Source organism: Podarcis raffonei, chromosome 6, assembly GCF_027172205.1.
Source record: "Podarcis raffonei isolate rPodRaf1 chromosome 6, rPodRaf1.pri, whole genome shotgun sequence".
Classification (NCBI taxonomy): Eukaryota; Metazoa; Chordata; class Lepidosauria; order Squamata; family Lacertidae; genus Podarcis; species Podarcis raffonei.
Genome location: NC_070607.1, coordinates 87,179,636 through 87,201,235, shown reverse-complemented (window position 1 = coordinate 87,201,235; position 21,600 = coordinate 87,179,636). Strand labels below are relative to the sequence as shown.

The 21,600-nt window shown below is 44.5% G+C and overlaps 1 protein-coding gene across 4 annotated transcripts in view; it reads right to left on the bottom strand.

The window, feature by feature from the left end:
* The window catches only part of PHACTR3 (phosphatase and actin regulator 3), a 207,507-nt gene that overhangs the window by 68,454 nt on the left and 117,453 nt on the right, over window positions 1-21,600 (bottom strand). For all 4 annotated transcript variants that reach the window (XM_053394402.1, XM_053394404.1, XM_053394403.1 and 1 more), the window contains 4 exons: window positions 17,319-17,525; window positions 13,758-13,932; window positions 11,271-11,518; window positions 6,279-6,432 (listed from right to left, as the gene is read on the bottom strand). In XM_053394402.1, coding sequence (XP_053250377.1) covers window positions 6,279-6,432; window positions 11,271-11,518; window positions 13,758-13,932; window positions 17,319-17,525 — 784 coding nt within the window. The remainder of the gene's footprint in view (window positions 1-6,278; window positions 6,433-11,270; window positions 11,519-13,757; window positions 13,933-17,318; window positions 17,526-21,600) is intronic.

The following is a 21,600-nucleotide window of genomic DNA, read 5'->3' as shown; positions in this document are numbered from 1 at the left end:
TTATATCTAAATTTCACCCAAGCAGATATATTGTCATAAACAAATGAAGGTGATAATTACTTTCCCCACCCCCACGGAACCAGAAGGGAATCTACATATGAAGAGCCCAACATCAAGGCTGAGAGAGAGAAAAGCAACATAGATCAGATTGCGCTCAGAATAATAAGAATGAACTCAGCACATGTTCATTCTAAGGACTACGAAACAACTAAGCAGAATGATATTTTACAAGCTGAAGCAAAGATGGCAAAGAAAGTTTGTGTAAATGCTCAATCTCCCTTATTCTAATAAAAGAACATTAGAATAGGGATAGCCAATACAGTGCCTGCAGGATGCTGTTGGGCATGACTGTGTGATATGTTGGCTGTGGTTGATGGGAGCTGGAGACAAACAGCATGTGGAGGACATCATGTTGACTACCCTGCCCTAGATCTAATGGCAAGTAGGTCAATTCTTGTTGGTCTCAGAACATTTCTCTTTTATCTCCTTCACCATAAGCCCTACTGCCCATTTTTAACAACAACAACAACAATAATGATGATAATGATAACGATAATATCATTTATACCCCACCCATCTGGCTGGGTTTCCCCAGCTACTCAAGGCGGCTTACAGCACATATAAAAAATTTGTAAAACATCAGACATTCGCAATCTCCTGATACCCTGTCAAGGGGGGTGAATAGACCAGAGGTGAGGAGAGTTTGCAGCAGTGGAGACTTTGGGCTTAAGGCCTGGTTGCTCCTCCACTGCTACTGGTAAACCATAGGAAAGGAAATTCCCAGTATCTCCTAACTCAACAGATTGATCTGGGAAGCTTTGCAAATTAAATCTCAAATGCTTTCCTAGATGCAGCGAAGGAAGAGACCATACCCTCAAAGTGTGTACTTTCTTCTTCTTTTTTTGTAAATCTACCAAAGACTAGAATGGGTTTTCTCAGGTCAGCAGAGGTTGTGTGTTCTGTGTCCCATTGGTGTGGCAGTGGTGGCACTTGCCCTTCTTCTGATAGAAAATGCTCTGTGGGTGGGAGGACATATAAAGGGGGGGGGGCAAGGAGGGTCAGTTGGGAGGGGGAATGAGAAATGCCTCTATTTTCATCTTAGGAATGTTGGAGGGTATGGGAGACAGGCATCAAGTCTGAGGCCTTTGCAACCAAGAATAAGAAGAAGAAGAAGAGGAGGAGGAGGAGGAGGAGGAGGAGGAGGAGGAGGAGGAGGAGGAGTTTGGATTTGATATCCCGCTTTATCACTACTTGAAGGAGTCTCAAAGCGGCTAACATTCTCCTTTCCCTTCCTCCCCCACAACAAACACTTTGTGAGGTGAGTGGGGCTGAGAGACTTCGGAGAAGTGTGACTAGCCCAAGGTCACCCAGCAGCTGCAGGTGGAGGAGCGGAGACGCGAACCCGATTCACCAGATTACGAGTCCACTGCTCTTAACCACTATACCATACCGGCTGGATTAGACGATCCTTGGGTCCCTTCCAACTCTACAATTCTATGATTCTATGACCTTTCCACAGCTGCTCCCTTCAAGTAGTTCAAGAAATGGAGATCGTAGTAGGGATTTGAGGGTCTTGTTCCCCATGACATTACTGGAATGCAATGACCTGCACTGTCAGAAACAGTAGGCCTCTGAATCTCTGTTGCTGAATTTCATGAGTGGGGACGGAATTTTTGTACTAAGGTCCTTCTTGTGGTCTTTCCATAGGCATCTGGCTGGCCGTAATGAGAACACGATGGTGGATGAGATGGGCCCTTGCCTGACCAAGCAAGGCTCTTCTAATGTTCTTAAGTTCAATGGGACAGTAGCTCAAATGGGAGCAGAGTTGAAATGAGCTGATTGGAGTGAAGCCTAGATTAACTCTTCTGAAGTAGGCCTATTTCAAACTGAGTTGTGGGGAGGGCTCACCCATCACTAATTCCCCTTAAGTCCATATTAGGCAAAGCTCCTGCTTATTTTTATTTTTATTTTAAAAAAATAGCACACTGAAGAAATTAGAAGTGTGTTAAAATTAGATCGACACAGCAGACGGCATTACAGATGGCTTAAATACAAGTTTAGAATCAACGCATTGCTTTGTTGGGACTGGGTTAGCAACCATTAGAATGGGAACATACAGCTTATTCATGCTGTGCAAACGATTCATAATTTTATATAAACCTTCTGCCAGCTGGAAGACTGAAACCAAGTCACTGGCCACTGAGAACAAGTGCAATCATAGTTCTGAGTCCATTTTTCAAGAGTCACTTGAGTCTGTATTCAAGGCATCCAAGCCAAGTGCCACAGTTGTACCTCTTCCATGCCATTCTGATGAGATTTTGCTCCCTCTATTCTTCAACGCATGTGCTTTAGGGAATCCTCAACACAGAATCTCTTATTTCCAACCAAGGGTGGGTGAATCTGTCCATTTTGGTTTCCCCCAGTTTCTTATTCCTCAGCCCTTAATTCAGTTCTCCTTATTTCCACATGAGACTATGATTTTTAAAAAAGTCTTCAGGAGAGTTCAGCAGCATTTTAGTGCAAACTTCTCATAAATTTATTTGCAATTTTGCCAAAATCGCTCGTTTTTTGCAAAGCAATTTCTCCTCATACAATGCAATTTTTGGATGCTATTTCCACCGATATACTCATTTTTACCTTTTTACTCAAGTGCGTGCATTTTTGTACATTTCCCCATCCCTAGTTCTGACCCCCATTTTTCTTTCTCCAGAGCGTCCACCTTTACCATAGTAGAAATGTGACCTAAATTCACAACACCTAAACAGCTTGAAACAGGTGGAGAACAAGCTCAGCTATCATCTTCAGGTGAAGTACTTTCCTGCACTTTCTGTGTGGGACCAGTTTTCTGGAGAGTGAGTACTTCTTGGGCACACCCACACAATTATCAGGGTGATGCCAGACACACATGCTTGAAACCCAAGTGATGCTTTGCATGTGTGAAGCAGCCGCATATTGAACAGATGGAGTTTTATGACACCTGACATAATCTCAGAGAGACCAGTTTTCAGGGAAGGCGGGTTCACATAACCAACTGCTTATCAACAGGTGTGATAACGCCAAGTGAAGTACTTTCATGTGTGAAAAACCCTAATTTAGATCCATTGAGAACATTTCATAGCTGCAAAACAAATGATCAATTTCTTCACGCTATGCAAGTTCTTCCCCTGCCACCTTGTCTCTGAAGCACATGGGGAAATAGCAGGTGAAATACCCCACCTGTGCATACAAGGAGATCAGTAGAGTCCTCCCAACGCCACATCCTGCAACCTTCCTTTTTAAGAAGCTATAGGGAGAAGATGGTTTGCAGCTGAGATACATTTCGGTCCCCGAACTTCTCCTCAAATGCTCCTTTTCAAATCTTTGCTGCTAATATTCTCTGAATAGCCTCTAAATATTCATTCTTTTTTTTTATAATATTTTTATTAAACAATTTTTTATATAACAGAAACAAAACATACATGAACAAACATTCAACAATAATGAAACATAAAACAAGTACCATTTCATAACCCAATTTCTAAACCTTACTTCCTCGACCTTCTCTTACTTCCCGTTTCTGTATTCCAAGTTCTTACAGTTATTCAGCGAAATCTTACCTTATTTTGTTATAAATTTATGCTAATCACCCTTATTCTCTTTGTCGTAACCATTACTGATAGTAACCATTTGTTTTAATCCAACATCATTCTAACTGTCACCAATTTTATAGTATTTCTTTAGATAATCCTTGAACTTTTTCCATTCTTCTTCCGCCGCTTCTCTTCCCTGGTCTCGGATTCTGCTCGTCATCTCTGCCAAGCTCATATAGTCCATCACCTTCATCTGCCATCTAAATATTCATTCTTATCCTGCCTTTCTTCCATTATGGAACCCAAGGTTCTGTACATGTGGCTTCCAGGTAGTCACTCACCAGGGCACTGGTTCAACCCAGACTTGCTTAGCTTCACCAAGGCGATGGCCTCATGCAGCTTCAGATTAAACCTTAAATAAGGGGCAGTCAACGTGCTGCCCTCTAGATGATGTTGGACAACAACGCCTGTCATCCTTAACCATTGGCCACCTTTAGCATATTTGTTTCATTTTAATGGATTTTTATTGTGTATTGTGATTTGTTGTCCCAGACTCCAGCTGAGTGAAGCAGTGCCATGCCTAGCCTTGCCTAATCTAGCCTAGCCTAGCCTAGCCTATCTAACCTGATCTGGCTGGGTCAGATGGGAGCTGGAGTCTAACAATATCCAATGGGCACCATGTTGGCTACCTCTCAACTAAGATTTGGTTCAGCAGTAACCCTGCTCCAAAGCAAGGTGACTCACAGTGTGCAGGCATGAATGATACCCAAACAGAGTTGAGGAGGAGACGAAATGATTGAGTTGTTGCAGCTACAGGGAGCCAGTGATGTATGCAGGGAGACGGTGGGTTTAGAAAAAGACTGAGTGCTCCAAAAGTTACCAAACTGCAAAAGGTAGAAGGCTGCCTTCATACTGCCATAGAGAGCCCAATCTCTTCTAACAAGCTTTGCATCTGTCCCTTAAGTTTCTACCTCTTCTGATTTTATAGAGCAGCTTCCCGCCCTCCCTCTTCTGCTCCATAAGGCTTCTTAGGTATGTATAAAGACATGATATTGCACAAAGACATGCTGTTGGCAGGTTTGTTTTCACATTCGTTCCAAATGATCCCATACGTGGACTTTGCCTTTTTATCAGACAGTACATATGATACAGTATGCCCCCCCCCATTCATGCATTTATAAGGTCCATAGCTGTCCCACCTTCCTCTTGATATTTGAAAGCTGTGAAACACAAACCATTGTGGACCAAACCACAGGCACCTCCGAGAGTGACTCTGATGACCAATGAAGGAGGCTAGCACCATCCCAGGTCTCCCTCACCTCACACCCCATATCAACAACAGTAGAGTCTGGGGAGAAAAGTATCTGAGCACCCAAATATTCCACCTAGGACATGTGGTAGGGCTTAGTGGATCCAGCATCAGGATGTGGCCCAAGACAGCAGCTAGCCAACAACTCAGACCCAGCTCTAAAGTGGTAGAGAGTGCATTAAGAAGCATGAGAGTTTATGCCACTATACCGTTTCAAAGTATTTCAGTTGCAGGATAAAGACGCCAAAGCTAACATTAAACACTATAGTAGCATTTAAACTGGGTTCTTGTAGTTATACTACAGCTATAACCTGTTCCAACTCCTAACCCAGACACCTACAAAATTTGGTTCTGGTTGGTGAGTTCCATAGCTGGATGTTGCCCATTGAATGCCCCATTGTGAAGTAATTCTGGAGTGGGCTTGCAATCTGTTCCTTACTTCAGCTTTGACTGTGCATGAATCACCAGTCTAGACTTCTTGGGCCTTGGCACTCTTCACACAACCAAGTTTCAACCTTCCTGTGTCAAAGGCTAGGCCTGACAGCAGTTCCGAGCCCCCTCAAGAAATAAGGTTTCGATTTCCAAATCCCGAATTCTTAACACACTTTAAAGATTTGGAACTCAGAAAGTTCAAACTCAAAATCAGGTAGTTCAACTGCCCTCAACCCCTCCGATTCTGCTTCAATTCTGGAATAAGAAGCAATGAGGGTAGGGAGGCTGGGAGACCATTCCGTTTCATCTGTGAGTTTTGGGGGTCTGGTCCCATCCACAAACCTGCAGTCCTGACATTTGAACTCAAGGGAAATGATGGCCCCATGACCAGGTTTATGACTGCCGATAATGTTTGGTGTACAACAGGAATCAGACAAAAGGCTTGTGTAATACACCAAGGCAAGGTAAACAGTTGGAAGTTCAGGCATTAATGCTCCCGTCTTTGTCACAATGGGAGTAGGGAATAACATGACCACTTGATCCTTTACATGTACAGCTGTGCACAGGAAGGCTTCCTTATACTGAGTCAGACCAATGGTCTGTCCAGTCAGTGTTGTCCACACTGATTGGCAGTCACTCTCAAGGGTTCAATCCATGGGTCTCTCCAAGCCTTACCTGGAGAGTGAACCTGCAACCTTCTGTGTGCAAGACACATGCTTGACCACAGAGCTGCTGCCTTTCCTCACAACCTGGAACCCAAATTGTGCAGGATTTGAGTTGAGTGTGTGCATCCTTTGTGTGTGCAGCTGTACACAGGAAAGTCCCATTGTTACAAATGGTCCTGCTCTTTACATGAAGAGTAGGAGGTGGGTGGAGCTTCTAGGTACATCCCTATTTTCCTTACTCCCATACTGGTAAACATGGAAGCATGGAAGCCTGAACAGGGCTTTACGCTCTACAGGACTTACTTGGAAAGTTTCATTTCAATTTGCTGCCGGATCTCTTGTCTCTCTTCGTCGGTCCTCCTGGGGAAAATGTTCCTATCTTCCAGCTCCTGTTTGCTTGGCCTGTTCCGCAACTTCACTGCCAGCAACTCTTTTTTGCATTTTCTTGGCAAAGTACCTGGAGCATACATAGAAGAAGAACGAGAACGTGTCAGACAGGCTGTTGCTAAAATAGGCAAAGGGACATCACTTATTGGATCAGGTTTTTCTCATGAATCAGAAGTGCAAGATCGGCAGGGATCGTCTGCGAGCAGAACGTGGGGCCTTCCCTTCGAAGGAGGGCAGTGACTGAACAGGAAGGACCAAGCGGGGAACAGCAAGGAGGAAACCAGTGCAACCATGTGTGGTGATAATTTTTTACTTGGCCCAATCCATTTCTGCATTTCTTGTGTCTACTCTTCAGTAAAGCTTTGTATAAGCCATTTAGCAAATAAAATGAGCTCATGTGAACAGTTACAAAAGTCTTATCAATGCTTTGTCGCATGCATTGTATTTAATTTTACTCCAACAGTCGGTCCTGGAGAGGAGTCGAAAAATGCAATTATAATATTGCAGTTATGATTTGATAGGTAGAAATAGATAGAAGATTGGGTGCAGCAGGGAGAGGGAGGGGGGAAACAACTTGATGGGGAAAGGGGTGGGAAGTTGACAAAAATAAGAGAAAAGACAAGATTGTGCTATGGTTGTATATTTCAAAAATGTTGAAACTTAATAAGATATAACTGGAGAGGAGTCACAAAATGTGAAATTTGTTGGGTCAAATAAAGCATTTTCAGTACACCATTGAGATCTCCTCTCTCTTCTTCCTGAGTGGGAAGAGCCTCATGTGATTGATCCACCCATGTGGTTCCATTTTCCAAATGTTAATGCTGCCTGTATCTGGGGAAAAAAATCTATGCAAAGGGACATATTCACTGTTGCAGCAACACATAAGCCCTGTTCACACATAATGCTAAGCCATAGATAATGGTTGATGCTGAGGCATCTTGCAGACAATCACTCAAACTTTGGATTGCTACATTACAGCACAATTTCCCTCACTGCCACACTATTGAATTCTGGCTCTGTAACATTTGGGTAGTAATAGTCTGTAACTATAGCTAAGGAGGAAGTCCATGTTCACATATAATTGCAAGCTATGGTTAAAGCTAACCAAGGTTTATAAACCAACAACACACCTTGGTTAACTAGCATGTTCTAACCATGGTTTATAAACTATAGTTAAGTCACAGGGCTGGGTTTGGATGATCAGGTTTAACTATGGTTAACTGAACTGTGGCTAATAAAGAGGAAATTGTGGCTATTGTAGCTTATTTCCAAACCTACAAAACTTTTACATGTATTGAATTGTGTGTCTGTTTAAATAATAATACTAATGGTGCAACAGGTCAGTGTTGTTAACCAGAAGGTTGTTGGTTCGAGCCCACCTAGGGACAGCTATGGGCAGGATTCCTGTATTGCAGGGGCTGGTCCCTTTCAACTCCACAATTCTATGAATACGTTTACTCAAACACTGTATGCAGCCCTCCATTCTTTTTTGAAAAATAAAACAGAGAAGTAGCTGAATGCTTTTGCTTTGTTTTCAAATTGCATCTCTGTTCACCACCCTGGGCTCCCTGGAGAGGAAGGGAGGAATTTAAATTCAAGAAACAAAGATGCTAAGATATTCCTCCCAAGGAAGATCTGGGCAGCACACCACATGAAGGCTCCAGCATCATTGCCCCACCTGTTGAAATGTCAGTTAAAGGTGTGTTTTTTCAACCAATCTCCAATGAATGCTGCACCACCCAGTGTCCAGAATGAAAAGTGCATCTTGCACAGAGAACAAACATGCGCAGGGAAGGCTGTGATCTGTCTAGGGCCCTGTGGGGATATCGTAATCTTCTTTCTCGCCCCTTTGGTTTAATTAATGAATTCCTAGGCCTCTTAGCTGTGATAATCACCATGAGGCCTGCCAAGTGTTCTATGAGAAGGAAGTCTAGTAGATTATTCACATTTACCGTTTAATTAAAACTCTTCTCATCTACACAACACCCACTTCCACATACCACAATTTTGCAGGGGTTCACGGAATATCCACAAACAGTAAGCAGATTTGTTCACAGTTCAGAATTGTTCGCCGATTAGCATGTGTCTTCTTAAGATATGTCGGGACCTAGCTAGGGATGCCTATAGAGGTGCTCAGATCAAGACCTGGAGCCTGGGTTCTTCTGAAATATCAGAGGGGCATTTGGAGACATGGTGGGTGGAATGGGAGGGAGGGAGGGAGGGAAAGAGAATATTCTGGGGTTAAGTCCTAGAGCTTAACATCTTGTTCCAGAGTGATTACCAGAAGTAACAGTCCTGCAATCAGTGGTGAAAAGTCATTTTAGAATACTGCAAGGGGAAAATGGAGTTGTCAGTCAGGAAGTGACAGCTGACAGTTGAAGAGGGTTATAATAATGACTGGGAGGATGGAAGATGAAAGGTCAGGGCTTAGATAATGATAGGTGTTTACATTAAAGGAAAAGTGATAGCAGCTGGAATGGTTACAGTAAAAGCTCCAGAAATGGTTAGTGGTGCTGGCAGCCATCTTTCTCAAAAGACAATGGAGTGGGCCTCCTGGGGTAATGTCAAACTGCTGGAGAATCACAGTGCCTGCTGTGCTTGCAGAGATAACTGCTGCCTCCTGCGTTGCTTTTGTTGTGTTAGCAGAACCAAAGTGACCTCTCCAGGACGCAAGCCTGGGCAGAGTGTATAGAGGTCCTGGGCTGCCCAGATGACAAGACCCGACCCTCCTCTCAGCCTCACTGATGTAGCTCAAAGGAAAGCAGAGCAATATGTGCGGCACCAGCTTGACTGCTGGAGTTGCTGGAAGGAGGCATACAAGATCCATTCAACCGTCTTAGGGTCTCCCCTCTGGATTTGTGTAGGATTTACTCCATAGCCTTTCCTATTCCCAAAGATGTCTCACAAGGCAGTGGGTATGAATTTTTCCTTGGGATTTACTTCTGAAGCCTTTCTCACGAATGAGTATCGCCACAAGGCAGCAAGGGGTTAAGATCAGAGTTTCCCTTCTCCTAGATGGACTACCTTCCCAGGTGGATGAGCTTCATCACACACACACACCCCACTTCCCTCAACAGCATGTACAGAAACTGCTTTCTTGACCATTAGACTCATTGTTGGGTCTCCTCAATTCACCAGAGCCTGTCTTTGCAAGCAGGGGAAGTCCCTAACCCACCAAGAGTTTGAAATCCATCGGCCACCTTCACCTGGTTTAGCTGGCCAGTCCAGATTAGTGTAAAATCTGCAATAGTTGAGAGTGTCAACTTGTTGGGGGGGGGGGTGTTTTTAATACTCTCAGTGATGCTTGGTTGGGGAGGGAAGGAGGGGAAAGGATGGAGATATGGCTCTTCTTCTCTGGAGGGCTTTGTGAATTGGGTAGATTAGGGAAGGTGAACAATTTTACTCAGGCTACTAGGCTCAAGAAGAAGGGCTGTGGCTCACTAGCAGAACATCTGGGTTGTGCACAGAGGGGCCCTAGCTTCAATCTCTTGTCATCTCCAGGTAAGGAGGGCTGCCAGTCTCTACCTAGCCCTGAGCTGGATGGATTAGAGGTCTGACTTTGTATATATAACCCTAAATCCTAGATTATCATTGAATCTAAAGAAACAAATTTCTGCAGAAACCTGTTTAGGACTGCACTGTAAATGCATTTTAAACCTGCCATTTTAACTGATGGTGGGCCCGAATTCTGCTCTCATTTGTCCTCTGCAATCTCCCAAATGCGTTTCAGTCTCAGACCACATAAAATCTGTCAGGTTTGTATTCTGCGTGTCCCTGTATCTGCACAAAAATGCACAACTTCCTCTGGTTCCGGAGCTGGAGAGAGAAAGCCAAATGGGGACCACATGCACTGTTGTTTTTTTAAAATTAGAGAGCAAAGCACAACATCACCTCAGCTACCTCACCACCTGAAACTTAAATAAACCAACCCGACCTGAAAAACCTTAGGGGAAATTGCCCCTCCCCCATCAATTTTGGGTGGTCAATTTCTTACCCCTGCCTCCCTGCAAATGGTCAAAGAAAGGTGGGCTAAAAGTTCAGCCTAGCTTTAGTTTCAATTCTAAATCTCTGCTGATACAAAGTTTGGTGGTGTTTTGCATTTGGGTGGTTTGTGTGTGTGTTTTTCCTTATGTGTTGTTGTTGTTGTTTTGTTTTGTTTTAAAAAATAACCCCCACAAGCTAGTTAAAGTATCATCTTAACCTCCCACATTTGTTCTTTAACAAAGGACCTTAGCAGAAGTCACGATGAATGTGAGGCTGCATTACTCAGCGGTGCAAGTTACAAGAAGAGTCGGAGCAGAGGCACCAAAACACAGGTGGAGAGAGAGAGAGAGAGAGTTGTCAGGGGGAGATGGTCAATGAAATGCCCTTCTTGGATCTGCTGCTGGGCAAAAGCGGCAGTTCCTAAGTGAGGTGCATTCTGCTGCAGGAATGATCAACTTGGGCACTGGAATCACCAAGGGAAGAGCATCAATAGGAGAGCACCTGCGCTGTACAAAGAATGGCACGGGTTCAATCTGGCATCTCCAGGTAGGGCCGGGAATGTCCTCTGCCTGAAGCCACAGAGAGCTGCAGTCTGATTTAGTAGAAGGTGGCTTCCAAGGAACCTAAGGAGCAAACTGGGAAATATTGTCCCAGAAGGGTGAAGGTGAGCCAGGCATCAAAGTCTGAAATGAAGGGTGAGATGCAGAAGAACAGCATGGCGTTACAAAGACTCTAATAGAATGGGGCAGAAGCTAACGGATGGAGATGGGTAGGCAGAGAGAAGGAATGGCAGATTTGAAAAGGAGGCCAATATTTCCCTCACAACCTTGAGCAACAACGTAATGTACATGTAAAAAAGGAACAAAACCAGTGGACCTGTCCTTGAGAATTTCTCGTAAAGGCTCACAAGGTGACTTTGCTTACCAGAAATGATGGAGTCATTCAAAACCTCTTCATCCTGATAGAAAACAGAGTCGTCCTTGATTTCAGAGTTCATGATCAGGTTCTCTTTGTTCTCATCCGACTCCTTGACGGAATTCCGCTTGTTCTCTGGGTCGCTGTTGTAGCTCACCAAACTTTCCTTCTCTTTGCTGTGATCAACGCTGCACGTTCTGGATGGGCGGATGTCCATTCGCTTCTTGGGAGAACCTTTGTTTTCTCTTCCCTGAAAGCTGGGGGTTGAAATGCAGATAACACAGATTTGTTTTGGGGTTGTTGTTTCCCCTGCCCGCCCCCCCAGACTTAGCACCACAGGAAGGGAATCAATGTCTCAAGCTTGTTGCCTCGAGCGCTTTGCTCTGCAGAGGGTTGTGAAGGAGCTGCGGTGGGATTACCATGTCAAGAACTCAATATCTGTCACAAGGGGAAGGCACAAGAGGGCAGTGACTGACACCTTGTTTTGAAATATGTTAATGTGGGGTGCCGGGTTGACCTTTCCAAAGAAGGCAGTGTGTGTGTTTTTAGTGGAAGACTAGAGTTCAAAAGAAACATCTCCACTTGGGCAATTGGGTGCTTTATGAAAGATTTAAAAAGTATGCAAGGGAAGCACATCATTATTAACCCTGAATAAATTGTGGCCTTTTTGGACATTTACCAGGAATGGGTTCCATTCCTGCCCATCCCTTCCACCATACATCTATAATACTCTTTGGCATGGACAAAATACATCCATCTTTTCAAGCATAATAGACCAATTTGCACCCAGTCCTCCTGGGGCAGTAGTGCACCATTCAGGTCTCTGCAAATACAGGCCTCCATACAGAGAATCCCACATGGTGCATGGCATCAAATGCATGGTGATGTGCACCTTCTCTTCCATCATAAGAAATGGCCTGCCATTTGGTAAGCATTTAGATCAGCCTTTGTTATGGTCCCGAGGCTATCAGAACCCAGTAATACAAATATGTTCTCTGCAAATGGGAAAGGTCCATAGTGAGGTCCAGGGTGGATTCACCGTAAGGATGGAAGAGCACTTTGGTTCACTTTTTAACGTGAATGTACCCACTTTGTACTTCCTGAACTTCAGGGCTGCCTCTGAACAGACTGTTCAGAAACTTCAGGTCATGCAGAAGTCAGCAGCCAGGTTGATCACCAGGGCAAGATGGTTTGAGCATATTACACTGATCCTGGCCTGACTGCACTGGCTGCCAATTAATTTCCAGGCTCAATGCAAAGTTTTGACCTATAAAGCCTTAAGCAGCTCAGGACTGCAGAACCTCAAGGACTACATCTCTCCATAGGAACGTACCTGGAGCTTGAGATCATCTTCTGAGGCCCTTCTTTGTGTGCCCCCTCCGTGAGAGGTCCAGAGGGTAGCAACACAAGAAGGGGCCTTTTCTGCAGTGGCTCCCCATTTGTGGAATGCTCTCCCTGGAGAGGCTCGTCTGCTGCCTTCATTATACACCTTTAGGCGTCAGGCAAAAATGTTCTTCCTTAACCAGGCCTTTGGATGATTGACATCCAATACCCTTTTAAAATGTTCTTGTTTTTATTATGTATTTTATGTTTTTATCTTGTGGTTTTATCTTCAGCATCATCAATCTTTATTACGGTCCAGAGACCCAACAAATCATTACAAAGCAATACACAATTCATACAGCCTACCTCCAGGTTAAACAAGCATTTTGTTCAGAATATAGGGATCATTGGTTCTTGCAACCACTGATAAAAACTTTGCAACTGCTAATGTTCTAGCGTTTGTACGGTCTTCTAGTAGGAACCTGACATAGTGAGCCTCTGATTTTCCTGGGAAAGGTACCAGCAAGGGTAATATCAGTTCAGCCCTGGCTTGCTCATATTTTGCACAGTGCAACAAAATATGTTTTATGGAATCGATGTCTTGAGCACACGAGCAAAGTCTGTCCTGGTAGGGAACTCCTCTCAACCTGCCATCCAACACTGCAGAAGGAAAGACATTTAGTCTGGCTTTGGTGAAAAGCCTTCGATAATTTGGTACTGTCAGGTTTTTAATGTAAGATGTTAACTTAAAGACATGCCCATATTGTACTCCTACTGCCAGCGGACTACAGACTGCATGCATTATCCCATAATCTTTGCTTTAACGTCTTTAGGGCACCTTCATAACCCAGGTAATGTGGTTTTATCTTGTGAACCACCCTGAGACCTGGGGATGCAGGGCGGTATAGAAATAATTAATAATAATAATAATAACAACAACAACAACAACAACAACAATAATAATACACGTATCAAAATGCAGCTAGCCTTCAAAATCCACACTTTCCCCACAGCCAACGAAGCTACTTGGAGTAGACTCACTGGAATAAATGAAGCGAAGGTGGCCATGTCCATGAATGTCAATGGGTCAACTCTGAGCAGGACTAGCCCTTGGAAAGTTGAGAAGTGGAAATGGATGCCCCTGCCGTGTCCTGTAACCTTCCAGCATCTTACCTATCCTGCCGGTGTTTGGTGGCCAAAGCTCTGTGAAGTTCCTCGATGACTCGGCTGGGAGGTAAAGGCAGGTGGACGGCACCAAGGTGAGGGGAGCCATTTGGCGTTGTGTGCTGCCCTCTGAGGTGGGGCTCGGAGATTTTCTGGCCTGAGGGCTGGAAGGGAGCAGCTTGTCCTGAGAGTTGGGAGGAACCAACAATTACATAATTCTTCAAGACAGTGGGTGGAGGGGATTTCAAGGCTGGCTCATCTACTTCACTTCCTGCTGCTGGAAATAAAACCACAAAAGGGCATTAATGGCTGCATGCCATGGAGGAGGCCCCCACTGGAGCCACACTGAGCAGCCTTCCTCAATGTGGTTGTGCTCCAAATGCCGATCAACTGCATTTCCCATCATCCTTGGCCATGCATGCTGGGATTGCATGGAGCTTGACATCTGAGAATATCTAGAGGGTGCCCTTTATGGGGAAGGCTGACCTGTGGTCAGATGGGTACCAGAGCAGAGCAGGATAAGCTGTGCAAACTGCTGGTGGACTGCAGATAAAGCCTTTTAGCAGTACTCTTTCAGGGCTGATGGGGCTCATCAACCTGGGAAGGAAAGCTCTGATCCTAAATCTCCACTTGTGGGATAGCAGCAGCAGCAGCAGCAAACCTTTTATTGGCATCACATACAAACATCCAAAACAAATCAATGCAGAATTACCACTTCCCCAGTGGCACAAAACATTTGCTAAAAGAAAGGAGGCAGAGCAGTCTATCGTCACATCTCTAGGTCTCCAGGGAGATCAGACGTCTGCAGTGTATTTCGACGACAAAAAACCAAATAGAGATATTTAGCCACTAACTTGGTGAGCTCCTGATCATTCCCCAGTAATAGAAAATGTGTGACCTCCAACTCTGGTTTCCATTTGGGGATACAGAGTTGATCAAGAAATTGCTGATGGAAATCAGCATACAGTTTACAATTGAGAACCATAAGGGTTTCCACCAGGTGGTCTTCGCATGGGCAAGCTCTTTCTCCTTCCACCCTGCCTGAGGGGGGGCATGTTTTCTCTGCTGCTACTGTTAGTTCTTGGCGTTCAATATCTTGTGGGATATCACCAGGACAAGAAAAGGCTAAGGAGCAAACCCTACACAAATCAGGAATGGTTGGATTGCTCCTTGTACACCTCCTTCTGGAAACCCCTGCAGCCAAGCAGGTCCCATACATATTGCTCTGCTCTCCTTAGGACCACATCAACAAGGCCAAGAGTTGGGGGTCTTGTTGTCTGGGCAGCCCAGGACCTCCATACACACTGCCCAGGCTTGTGCCTGGGGAGGTCACTTTGGTGCTGCTAACACAGTGGTTTGACTTGACCCCTGGAGGCACACTCCATTGTCTCCTGAGATGCCAACAACAACAAGGTACTCTTTCTGTGGTTTATCTTTATGTGCTGAAGCTATTACAAGTCAGCCAGCTGTGCTTCATGGAAGCTTAACTGCCATAACTGGTCCTTGAAGAACACTTTTCTAACTGCCAAGGTCTGAACTTGGGGTGGGGTGGGAAACCAGCCTTTGAAGCTGCATGGATTATGCACTGAGATTTCACCCACGGACCTTGGTTGGTGATTTCCCAATAAAGCGCATTTCCGTTAAAAACAAAAACAAACCCACACACAGTTTACAAAGGAACCGCTGAAATAATTGCTGCAATAGACTTGACTTCAGCCACTGTCGATGACTTAACGCCACCCAGTGGCACAAGCATGGATTTAAATCCAGAGGCTCCCAAACTGGAAGGCGTGCTGTGGATGGCAAAGAAATAAGAACCGTCCCCTAATGTAGATTTTACTTTTCAAGTATCTTAAAATGGCTAAAGGTGGAGCTTGAGTGAACTGTGCGCCCTTGTTACAGTGCTGGCTCGTGGCAATTGGGACCATCAGAAAAGCTATCCCATCCTTCAAGGTGCTTTGCTTTCCCTGGGTCCATTCCTTGTAGCTTAAGGCAGGGGTGGCTAAACCAGGTGTATTGGACTCCACCTTACATGTATGGCCAATAGTCAGGAATGATGGGAGCTGTAGTCCAACCATGTGGAGAGCCACAGGTTAGCCACACTTGCCTTCAAGGATGTGGCATCTCCTATGGCTTGTAGGGCCGGGTGATATCTGGTTTTCAACATCGCAATATATCACAATGTCTGAAATTAGAATGGAGCTATGAAGAGATATTGGCTGGCTCCACGGTTTTTCCCACATTGTGATTTTTGCATAGCGTGCACGCACACACACACACACACACACACACACACACACACACACACACATCATGATTCACAATATATTCCCTGGTCGAGAATTATGAAACCGGTATCATGATGTGGACTTGGATGGTTTTGGACAATATATCGCCCAGCCCTAATATAGCTTCATTCACCCCCTTTTACTTTATGCTTCCTGTTCTTCAAATTCGAATGAGAATGCACAGCTTCAGCTGAGCATCTATCAACCTTAGTGAAACCAGTAACAACCAGCATTAACAGAGTTGCAGGGTACCATCTCCACCATTATTTATGTGCAAGAAATATGATCATAGAACTGATGAGCTCTGATTCAGGTACATTCCCCCCCTCAAAGATTGTTTATTTAACTTCTGCCAAAGTTGGGGTTCCCACAAGATCTCCCCCTCTTGTTCCTCATTAGCCCTATTTTGGGTATCCAGTTGTCATAAAACCTAGCACCCGAGGTCACTAATATTTGTTAAACTTAAAAAAATAATAATTCTGGATTTTGTCAATAATTTTAATGTATTTTAAAAATATTTGATGTGAACAGGGACTTTACGATTAAGTTCAGACTGAAATTCACTTTTGCATTGTGAATATCCCATGTGAATTCAAACCTGGTGACGCAAAAGATTTCCTCCTGCATCTCCTGATTGTTTTGATCTTGGCAGGCATCAGACATGAAATGTCAACCATTGCCAAGAGTCAGAAACTATAAATTATTGCTTCTTATCTATTAAATGTTGGAAAACAAACACTGAATCCCATGACATGTGAACTCTCACCACTCCTACAAATTATAAGAAGGAGCTGGGTGGAATCCCATCATTTTTAAAATAGGCTGAGCCTCCATGTCATGGATCGGAAGAGCAGTTTTCTCCTCCATCACCACCAGACCTTCTGGCCTCCATTCTTTTTCACTGAATATCAACATATCAGATTGCAGGACAATTTGGGAGCAGAACTACTGATCTGGGAAGATATGAAGTTTCTACCAAACATGGCGTTCCCACACCTCTGCAGTGCCACTACAATTACCCTTGTGTTCTGAAGTCATAATGCATACCCCTCATAATGTTGGAGTTCTGCCTTCTAAGGGAAGGGTTGTATCTCAATTTTAGATGCATTGCATTTTCAGGTTCTTCACGCCCTGTATCTCCAAGTAGTGCTAAAAAATATTCTCCAGGGAACCCTGGAGAGCTGCTGCTAGCCAGTGTTGACATTATACAGCTAGAATGGTCTGGCAACTTCCTATTTTATTTCTATTTTAGCCCTAAAGACAAGTCCTGAATAAGGCTCACCTGGTACAATCTTCGAGACTTTGGAGACAGTCTTAGGTGGCGGAACTGGAAGTGATGGAGGAGGGCTGGGGAGCTGAGCTGAGTTCCTTTCCATCTGCTTCTGGGGCGATTCCGTGGATTCCGGAAGAAGTAAGGCTTGTGGATTCTCTTCAGAGGCTGGCAGGCTGGCATTTTCACGTTCATCTGAGGAAGCTGGCGTCTTCTTGGCTGAGGAGACAGGATCAGAGGTGGCAGGATTTGTAGGACATCAAATTAAGACTGATGGCAGTGCACAGGGAGGTACAGGCAAGAGGGAAGACAAGGGATACAAGGAGCTGCATTGCACATGTAAACAATGGTCATGGTCAGTCATGGCTAGGAAGCCAAGAGGACTGCTGAAAATGACAACCAGCAGCTGGGTTGACTGAAAGAAAACAATTGCATACTGTGTTGGAAAGCAAGAGTCTCAAATGGCTTTTCTTTACAACACACACAAAGATGCACACATGCAAAATGCACACAAGGTCCAAATAACACCCCTTTTTGATAGCGCATCAGCCTTCCATAACTTGGTGCCCTCTGGATGTCCTCAGACTACAGCTCCCATCAGCCCCAGCTATCATGGCCAATGGCCATGGATGATAGGTGTTGTAGTCCAACAACACTGGGAAAGCACCATTTGGGGGGAGGCTGCTGTACAGAAATGCTTTATGTACTGAACTGGTGGCTGGTTGCGATTATGGATTGGATGAGAGCCAATAAACTGAAATTTGTTCAAGACAAGACTGAGTTTCCGGCTAAACAACAGGAAGAAGTTTCTGACATTACTCTTTGACAGTGGAACAGACTCCCTCAGGAGGTTGTGGACTCTCCTTCCTTGGAGGTTTCTCAGCAGAGGTTGGATGGCCGCCTGTCATGGATGCTTTAGCTGAGATCCCTGCATTGCAGGGGGCTGGGTTTGTAGTTTGAGGTGGCCTCCATGGCATGGTTTCCACTGCCTTAGCTGGTGGCCCCATTACGACCCTTTCTGGCAGGGCTAACCTGGCTACAGTACTCTATGCTCTGGTGACCTCAAGATTAAATTCCTGCCCTGCACTTTGCCTGGGACTACCCTTGAAGACAGTCTGGAAACTGCAGCTAGTGCAGACTGTGGCCACCTGATGCCAACAGGCTGAAAATGACACTGGTTCTGGGCTGATTTAAACTCATAAAGGCCTTTACAGCTCAGGATCTCAATATCTTTAGGAGTGTTTCTTCCCATCTGAACCTGCCAATCTTCATCTGAGACCCTCCTCAGTTCGGAAGGTGGCAACAAGAGAGAGGGCCTTTTTGCTTATGGCTCCCTGTCATATTAGATGGAGATGTTCTTGCTGCTGAAGTTTTGAGTGCTCTCTTTGGCGTGCTCCTTTAGGGGTTACTGAAACTGATTTTACTGCAAGGTACTGTTTTGAAATTGGTGGGGTGGGAGAGGGAAACCTCTCATACCTTTAATGAAGCACTGAGGCTTTGAGCTTGTTTGCATAAATAGAATTTAAAAATGATTCTTTATATAGAGTATATGTCTGAAGTGTTTAAAAGCGTATTTTAAAGGTCACAGATTTAAACAGCAGGCCAAGGGAGATATAAGAAAGCTCGACCCCTTAGTGCTAATGAACGATTTGACTTTCCTACAATACCACTTGATGAAGAAGTGCAGAATATATTCCTATCACGAATGCCATTGATCCCCAAACCCTCAGATTATTCTCTGGTTTCTTGCTTCCTAGACATCTGGAGATGTCATTCAGAAGAGGGAAATATAGATTGATTTAACCAGGACAGAATCCTCCTTGACTTGGAAATTAAAGAGCTAATCTTGTGCTCCACCTGATAGATAGAAAGCTGCCAGATCCCTTAGTGTGGGCAGCTTGGACCACATCTGTGCCATATATTTAAAGCACTGTTATACAACTCTAACAGCTATGGCTTCTTCCAAGGAATCCTGGGAATAATGAGTTTGTTAAAGTTTCTGGAAAGTGTAGCTCTGTGAGTGGAGAGGTGTGTCACCTAACAACTCTCAGCACCCTTAACACTCATTTTCTTTCAGCAAAATGGAGCGATAACCCTACCACACAGGCTATTACTGGGGTGACATATATAATGATTTAAAAAGCTACCTTCATCGTTACAAGTGTTACAATTCCGACACACTTCACACTAAAGGTTACCATCCTGCTAACATTAGTCATAAGGAACTGTGCAATCAGAGCCATGCCCACTCAGAAATAAGCCCTATTGAGTTCAGTCGGGGATCCTTCAAGAGTGTGAGAATTCAGCCTTGGTCTCACTGAAAGAAACAGAATATTGAAGGCAGAACATAGCTGTCAATGGCTGCTAGTCGTGATGGCTGTGTTGTATCACCACAGCTGGAGAGGCACAATCAGTGCTGGATTTACATATAAGCTAAACAAGTTATAGCTTAGGGCCCCACTCTCTTGGGGGCCCCCAAAAAAATTAAAGGGGAAAAACTGGATGTACATTTCCAAAATATAAGATGAAAAGCAAATAAAATAAAACCTATATACAGCAACAGTGTTTTGTGCTGTGTAGGCTCCTATGATGTAAGTAATGGGCACTGCCTGCTAGCCTGCTCCCTAAAATATCACTGGTTTGCTCATTTCTATATATAGGGTGCCTACATTCTACATGTGCAAGTGGCTTTCGATACTTATTAGGTCCATAAAGTACCATATAGCATATATTCAACACAAAAAGAGCCAGTGTGGTGTAGTGGTTAAGAGCAGTAGACTCGTAATCTGGTGAACCGTGTTTGATTCCCCGCTCTTCCACATGCAACTGCTGGGTGACCTTGGGCTAGCCACACTTCTCTCTGAAGTCTCTCAGCCCCACTCACCTCACAGAGTGTTTGTTGTGGGGGAGGAAGGGAAAAGGAGATTGTTAGCCGCTTTGAGACTCCTTAGGGTAGTGATAAAGTGGGATATCGAATCCAAACTCAAACTCAAAAAACAGTGACAATTTGTTGACAAAGGACAGCTGGGCATATAAAGGTCCCCATTACCTTCAGTAGCTTAGGGCCTCATCAAACCTAAATCCGGCCCGGGGCACAATGCTTCTGAATATTAGCTGCTGGGAATGGCAAGTGCTGGAAGTGCCATGGGACTCAGCTTCCCGTGGGCACCTGATTGGCCGCTGTGAGAACAGGATGCTGCACTAGATGGGCTTTTGGCCTATTCCAGCAGAGTTCTACTTATGCTCTTAGTAGCCATTGCTTCGTAGTCCCCTTTATTTCAATGGCAACATAGTCGTGGCTGATGAGTCCCATCAGTTTTGGTGGTGGGTGACTTGCAGTGCACCTATGGGAATGTGCTGAATAGTGCATGATAAAATGAAGCCAAGGAATGCAGAATTAAAGAGATTCATAAGCCTGCTGGTTCAGACAGTAGAGGGCAGCAGAAGGAGGGAGCAAACTGAATTAAAGAAATGCTCATTGTATTCTCTGAAGGGAAAAATATTACCAACGTGCTGTAAAAGCTACTTGCAAGCCGCTGTTTCTCAAAATCCTTTCCAACTGGCCGTTCATGCAAAGCTTTCTGAATACTTGTAAATTTTCTCTGCCTCCCCCCGAAAGCAAAATGTGCATTTCTATCGCCATTGTTACAATATCCCAATGCAGCATGCCCATTCCTACATAAATATTTGATGCTTAATCATAATGTGTCTGCCTTTAGGGGCAATGTGCTGTGAAACATATGCATTATTTCTGAAGGGAGAATGCCCTGGCTTTGTGCAATGTACAGCTCTCTGCATAAATTCTTTATAGCCTGCATTACAGACAAATATGCCAAGCAGCACATCCAATTGTAACAGGGCTTGCTCCAGCTGAGCAATTAATTGCCTTTCCTGTTACGCCAAAGGTCCCAGTTGCCTATGGCAGTGGTTCTTTAAGGTTAGGATAAGCAATGGGGGCCATCAAAGGTGTTCTTTAGCAGGCTTTATTTACAGGGTGAGGGAAATAAAGAACAATGCAAGAAACAACGGACAACATCTCATGGTGTCGACAGCAAGGTCTGCACTGAGATGGCCTAGGAAGAGTTTGACCCATTGCCTGCCCAAGAGGGGAAAGGAATCTCTAGCAACAGGTGGCTTCATAAGAGACCACCTGTTTCCTCTTGCTTTGTTCTTTATTTTCCACATCCTGTATATAAAACAGAGCAGCTTGGGTGGTCTTCATTGCCTGTCTGAATCCAAAAGAAGCGCTGCATTTCAGCAGCCAAAGCCTTTGGAAGAACACTTCCCTGTTTTG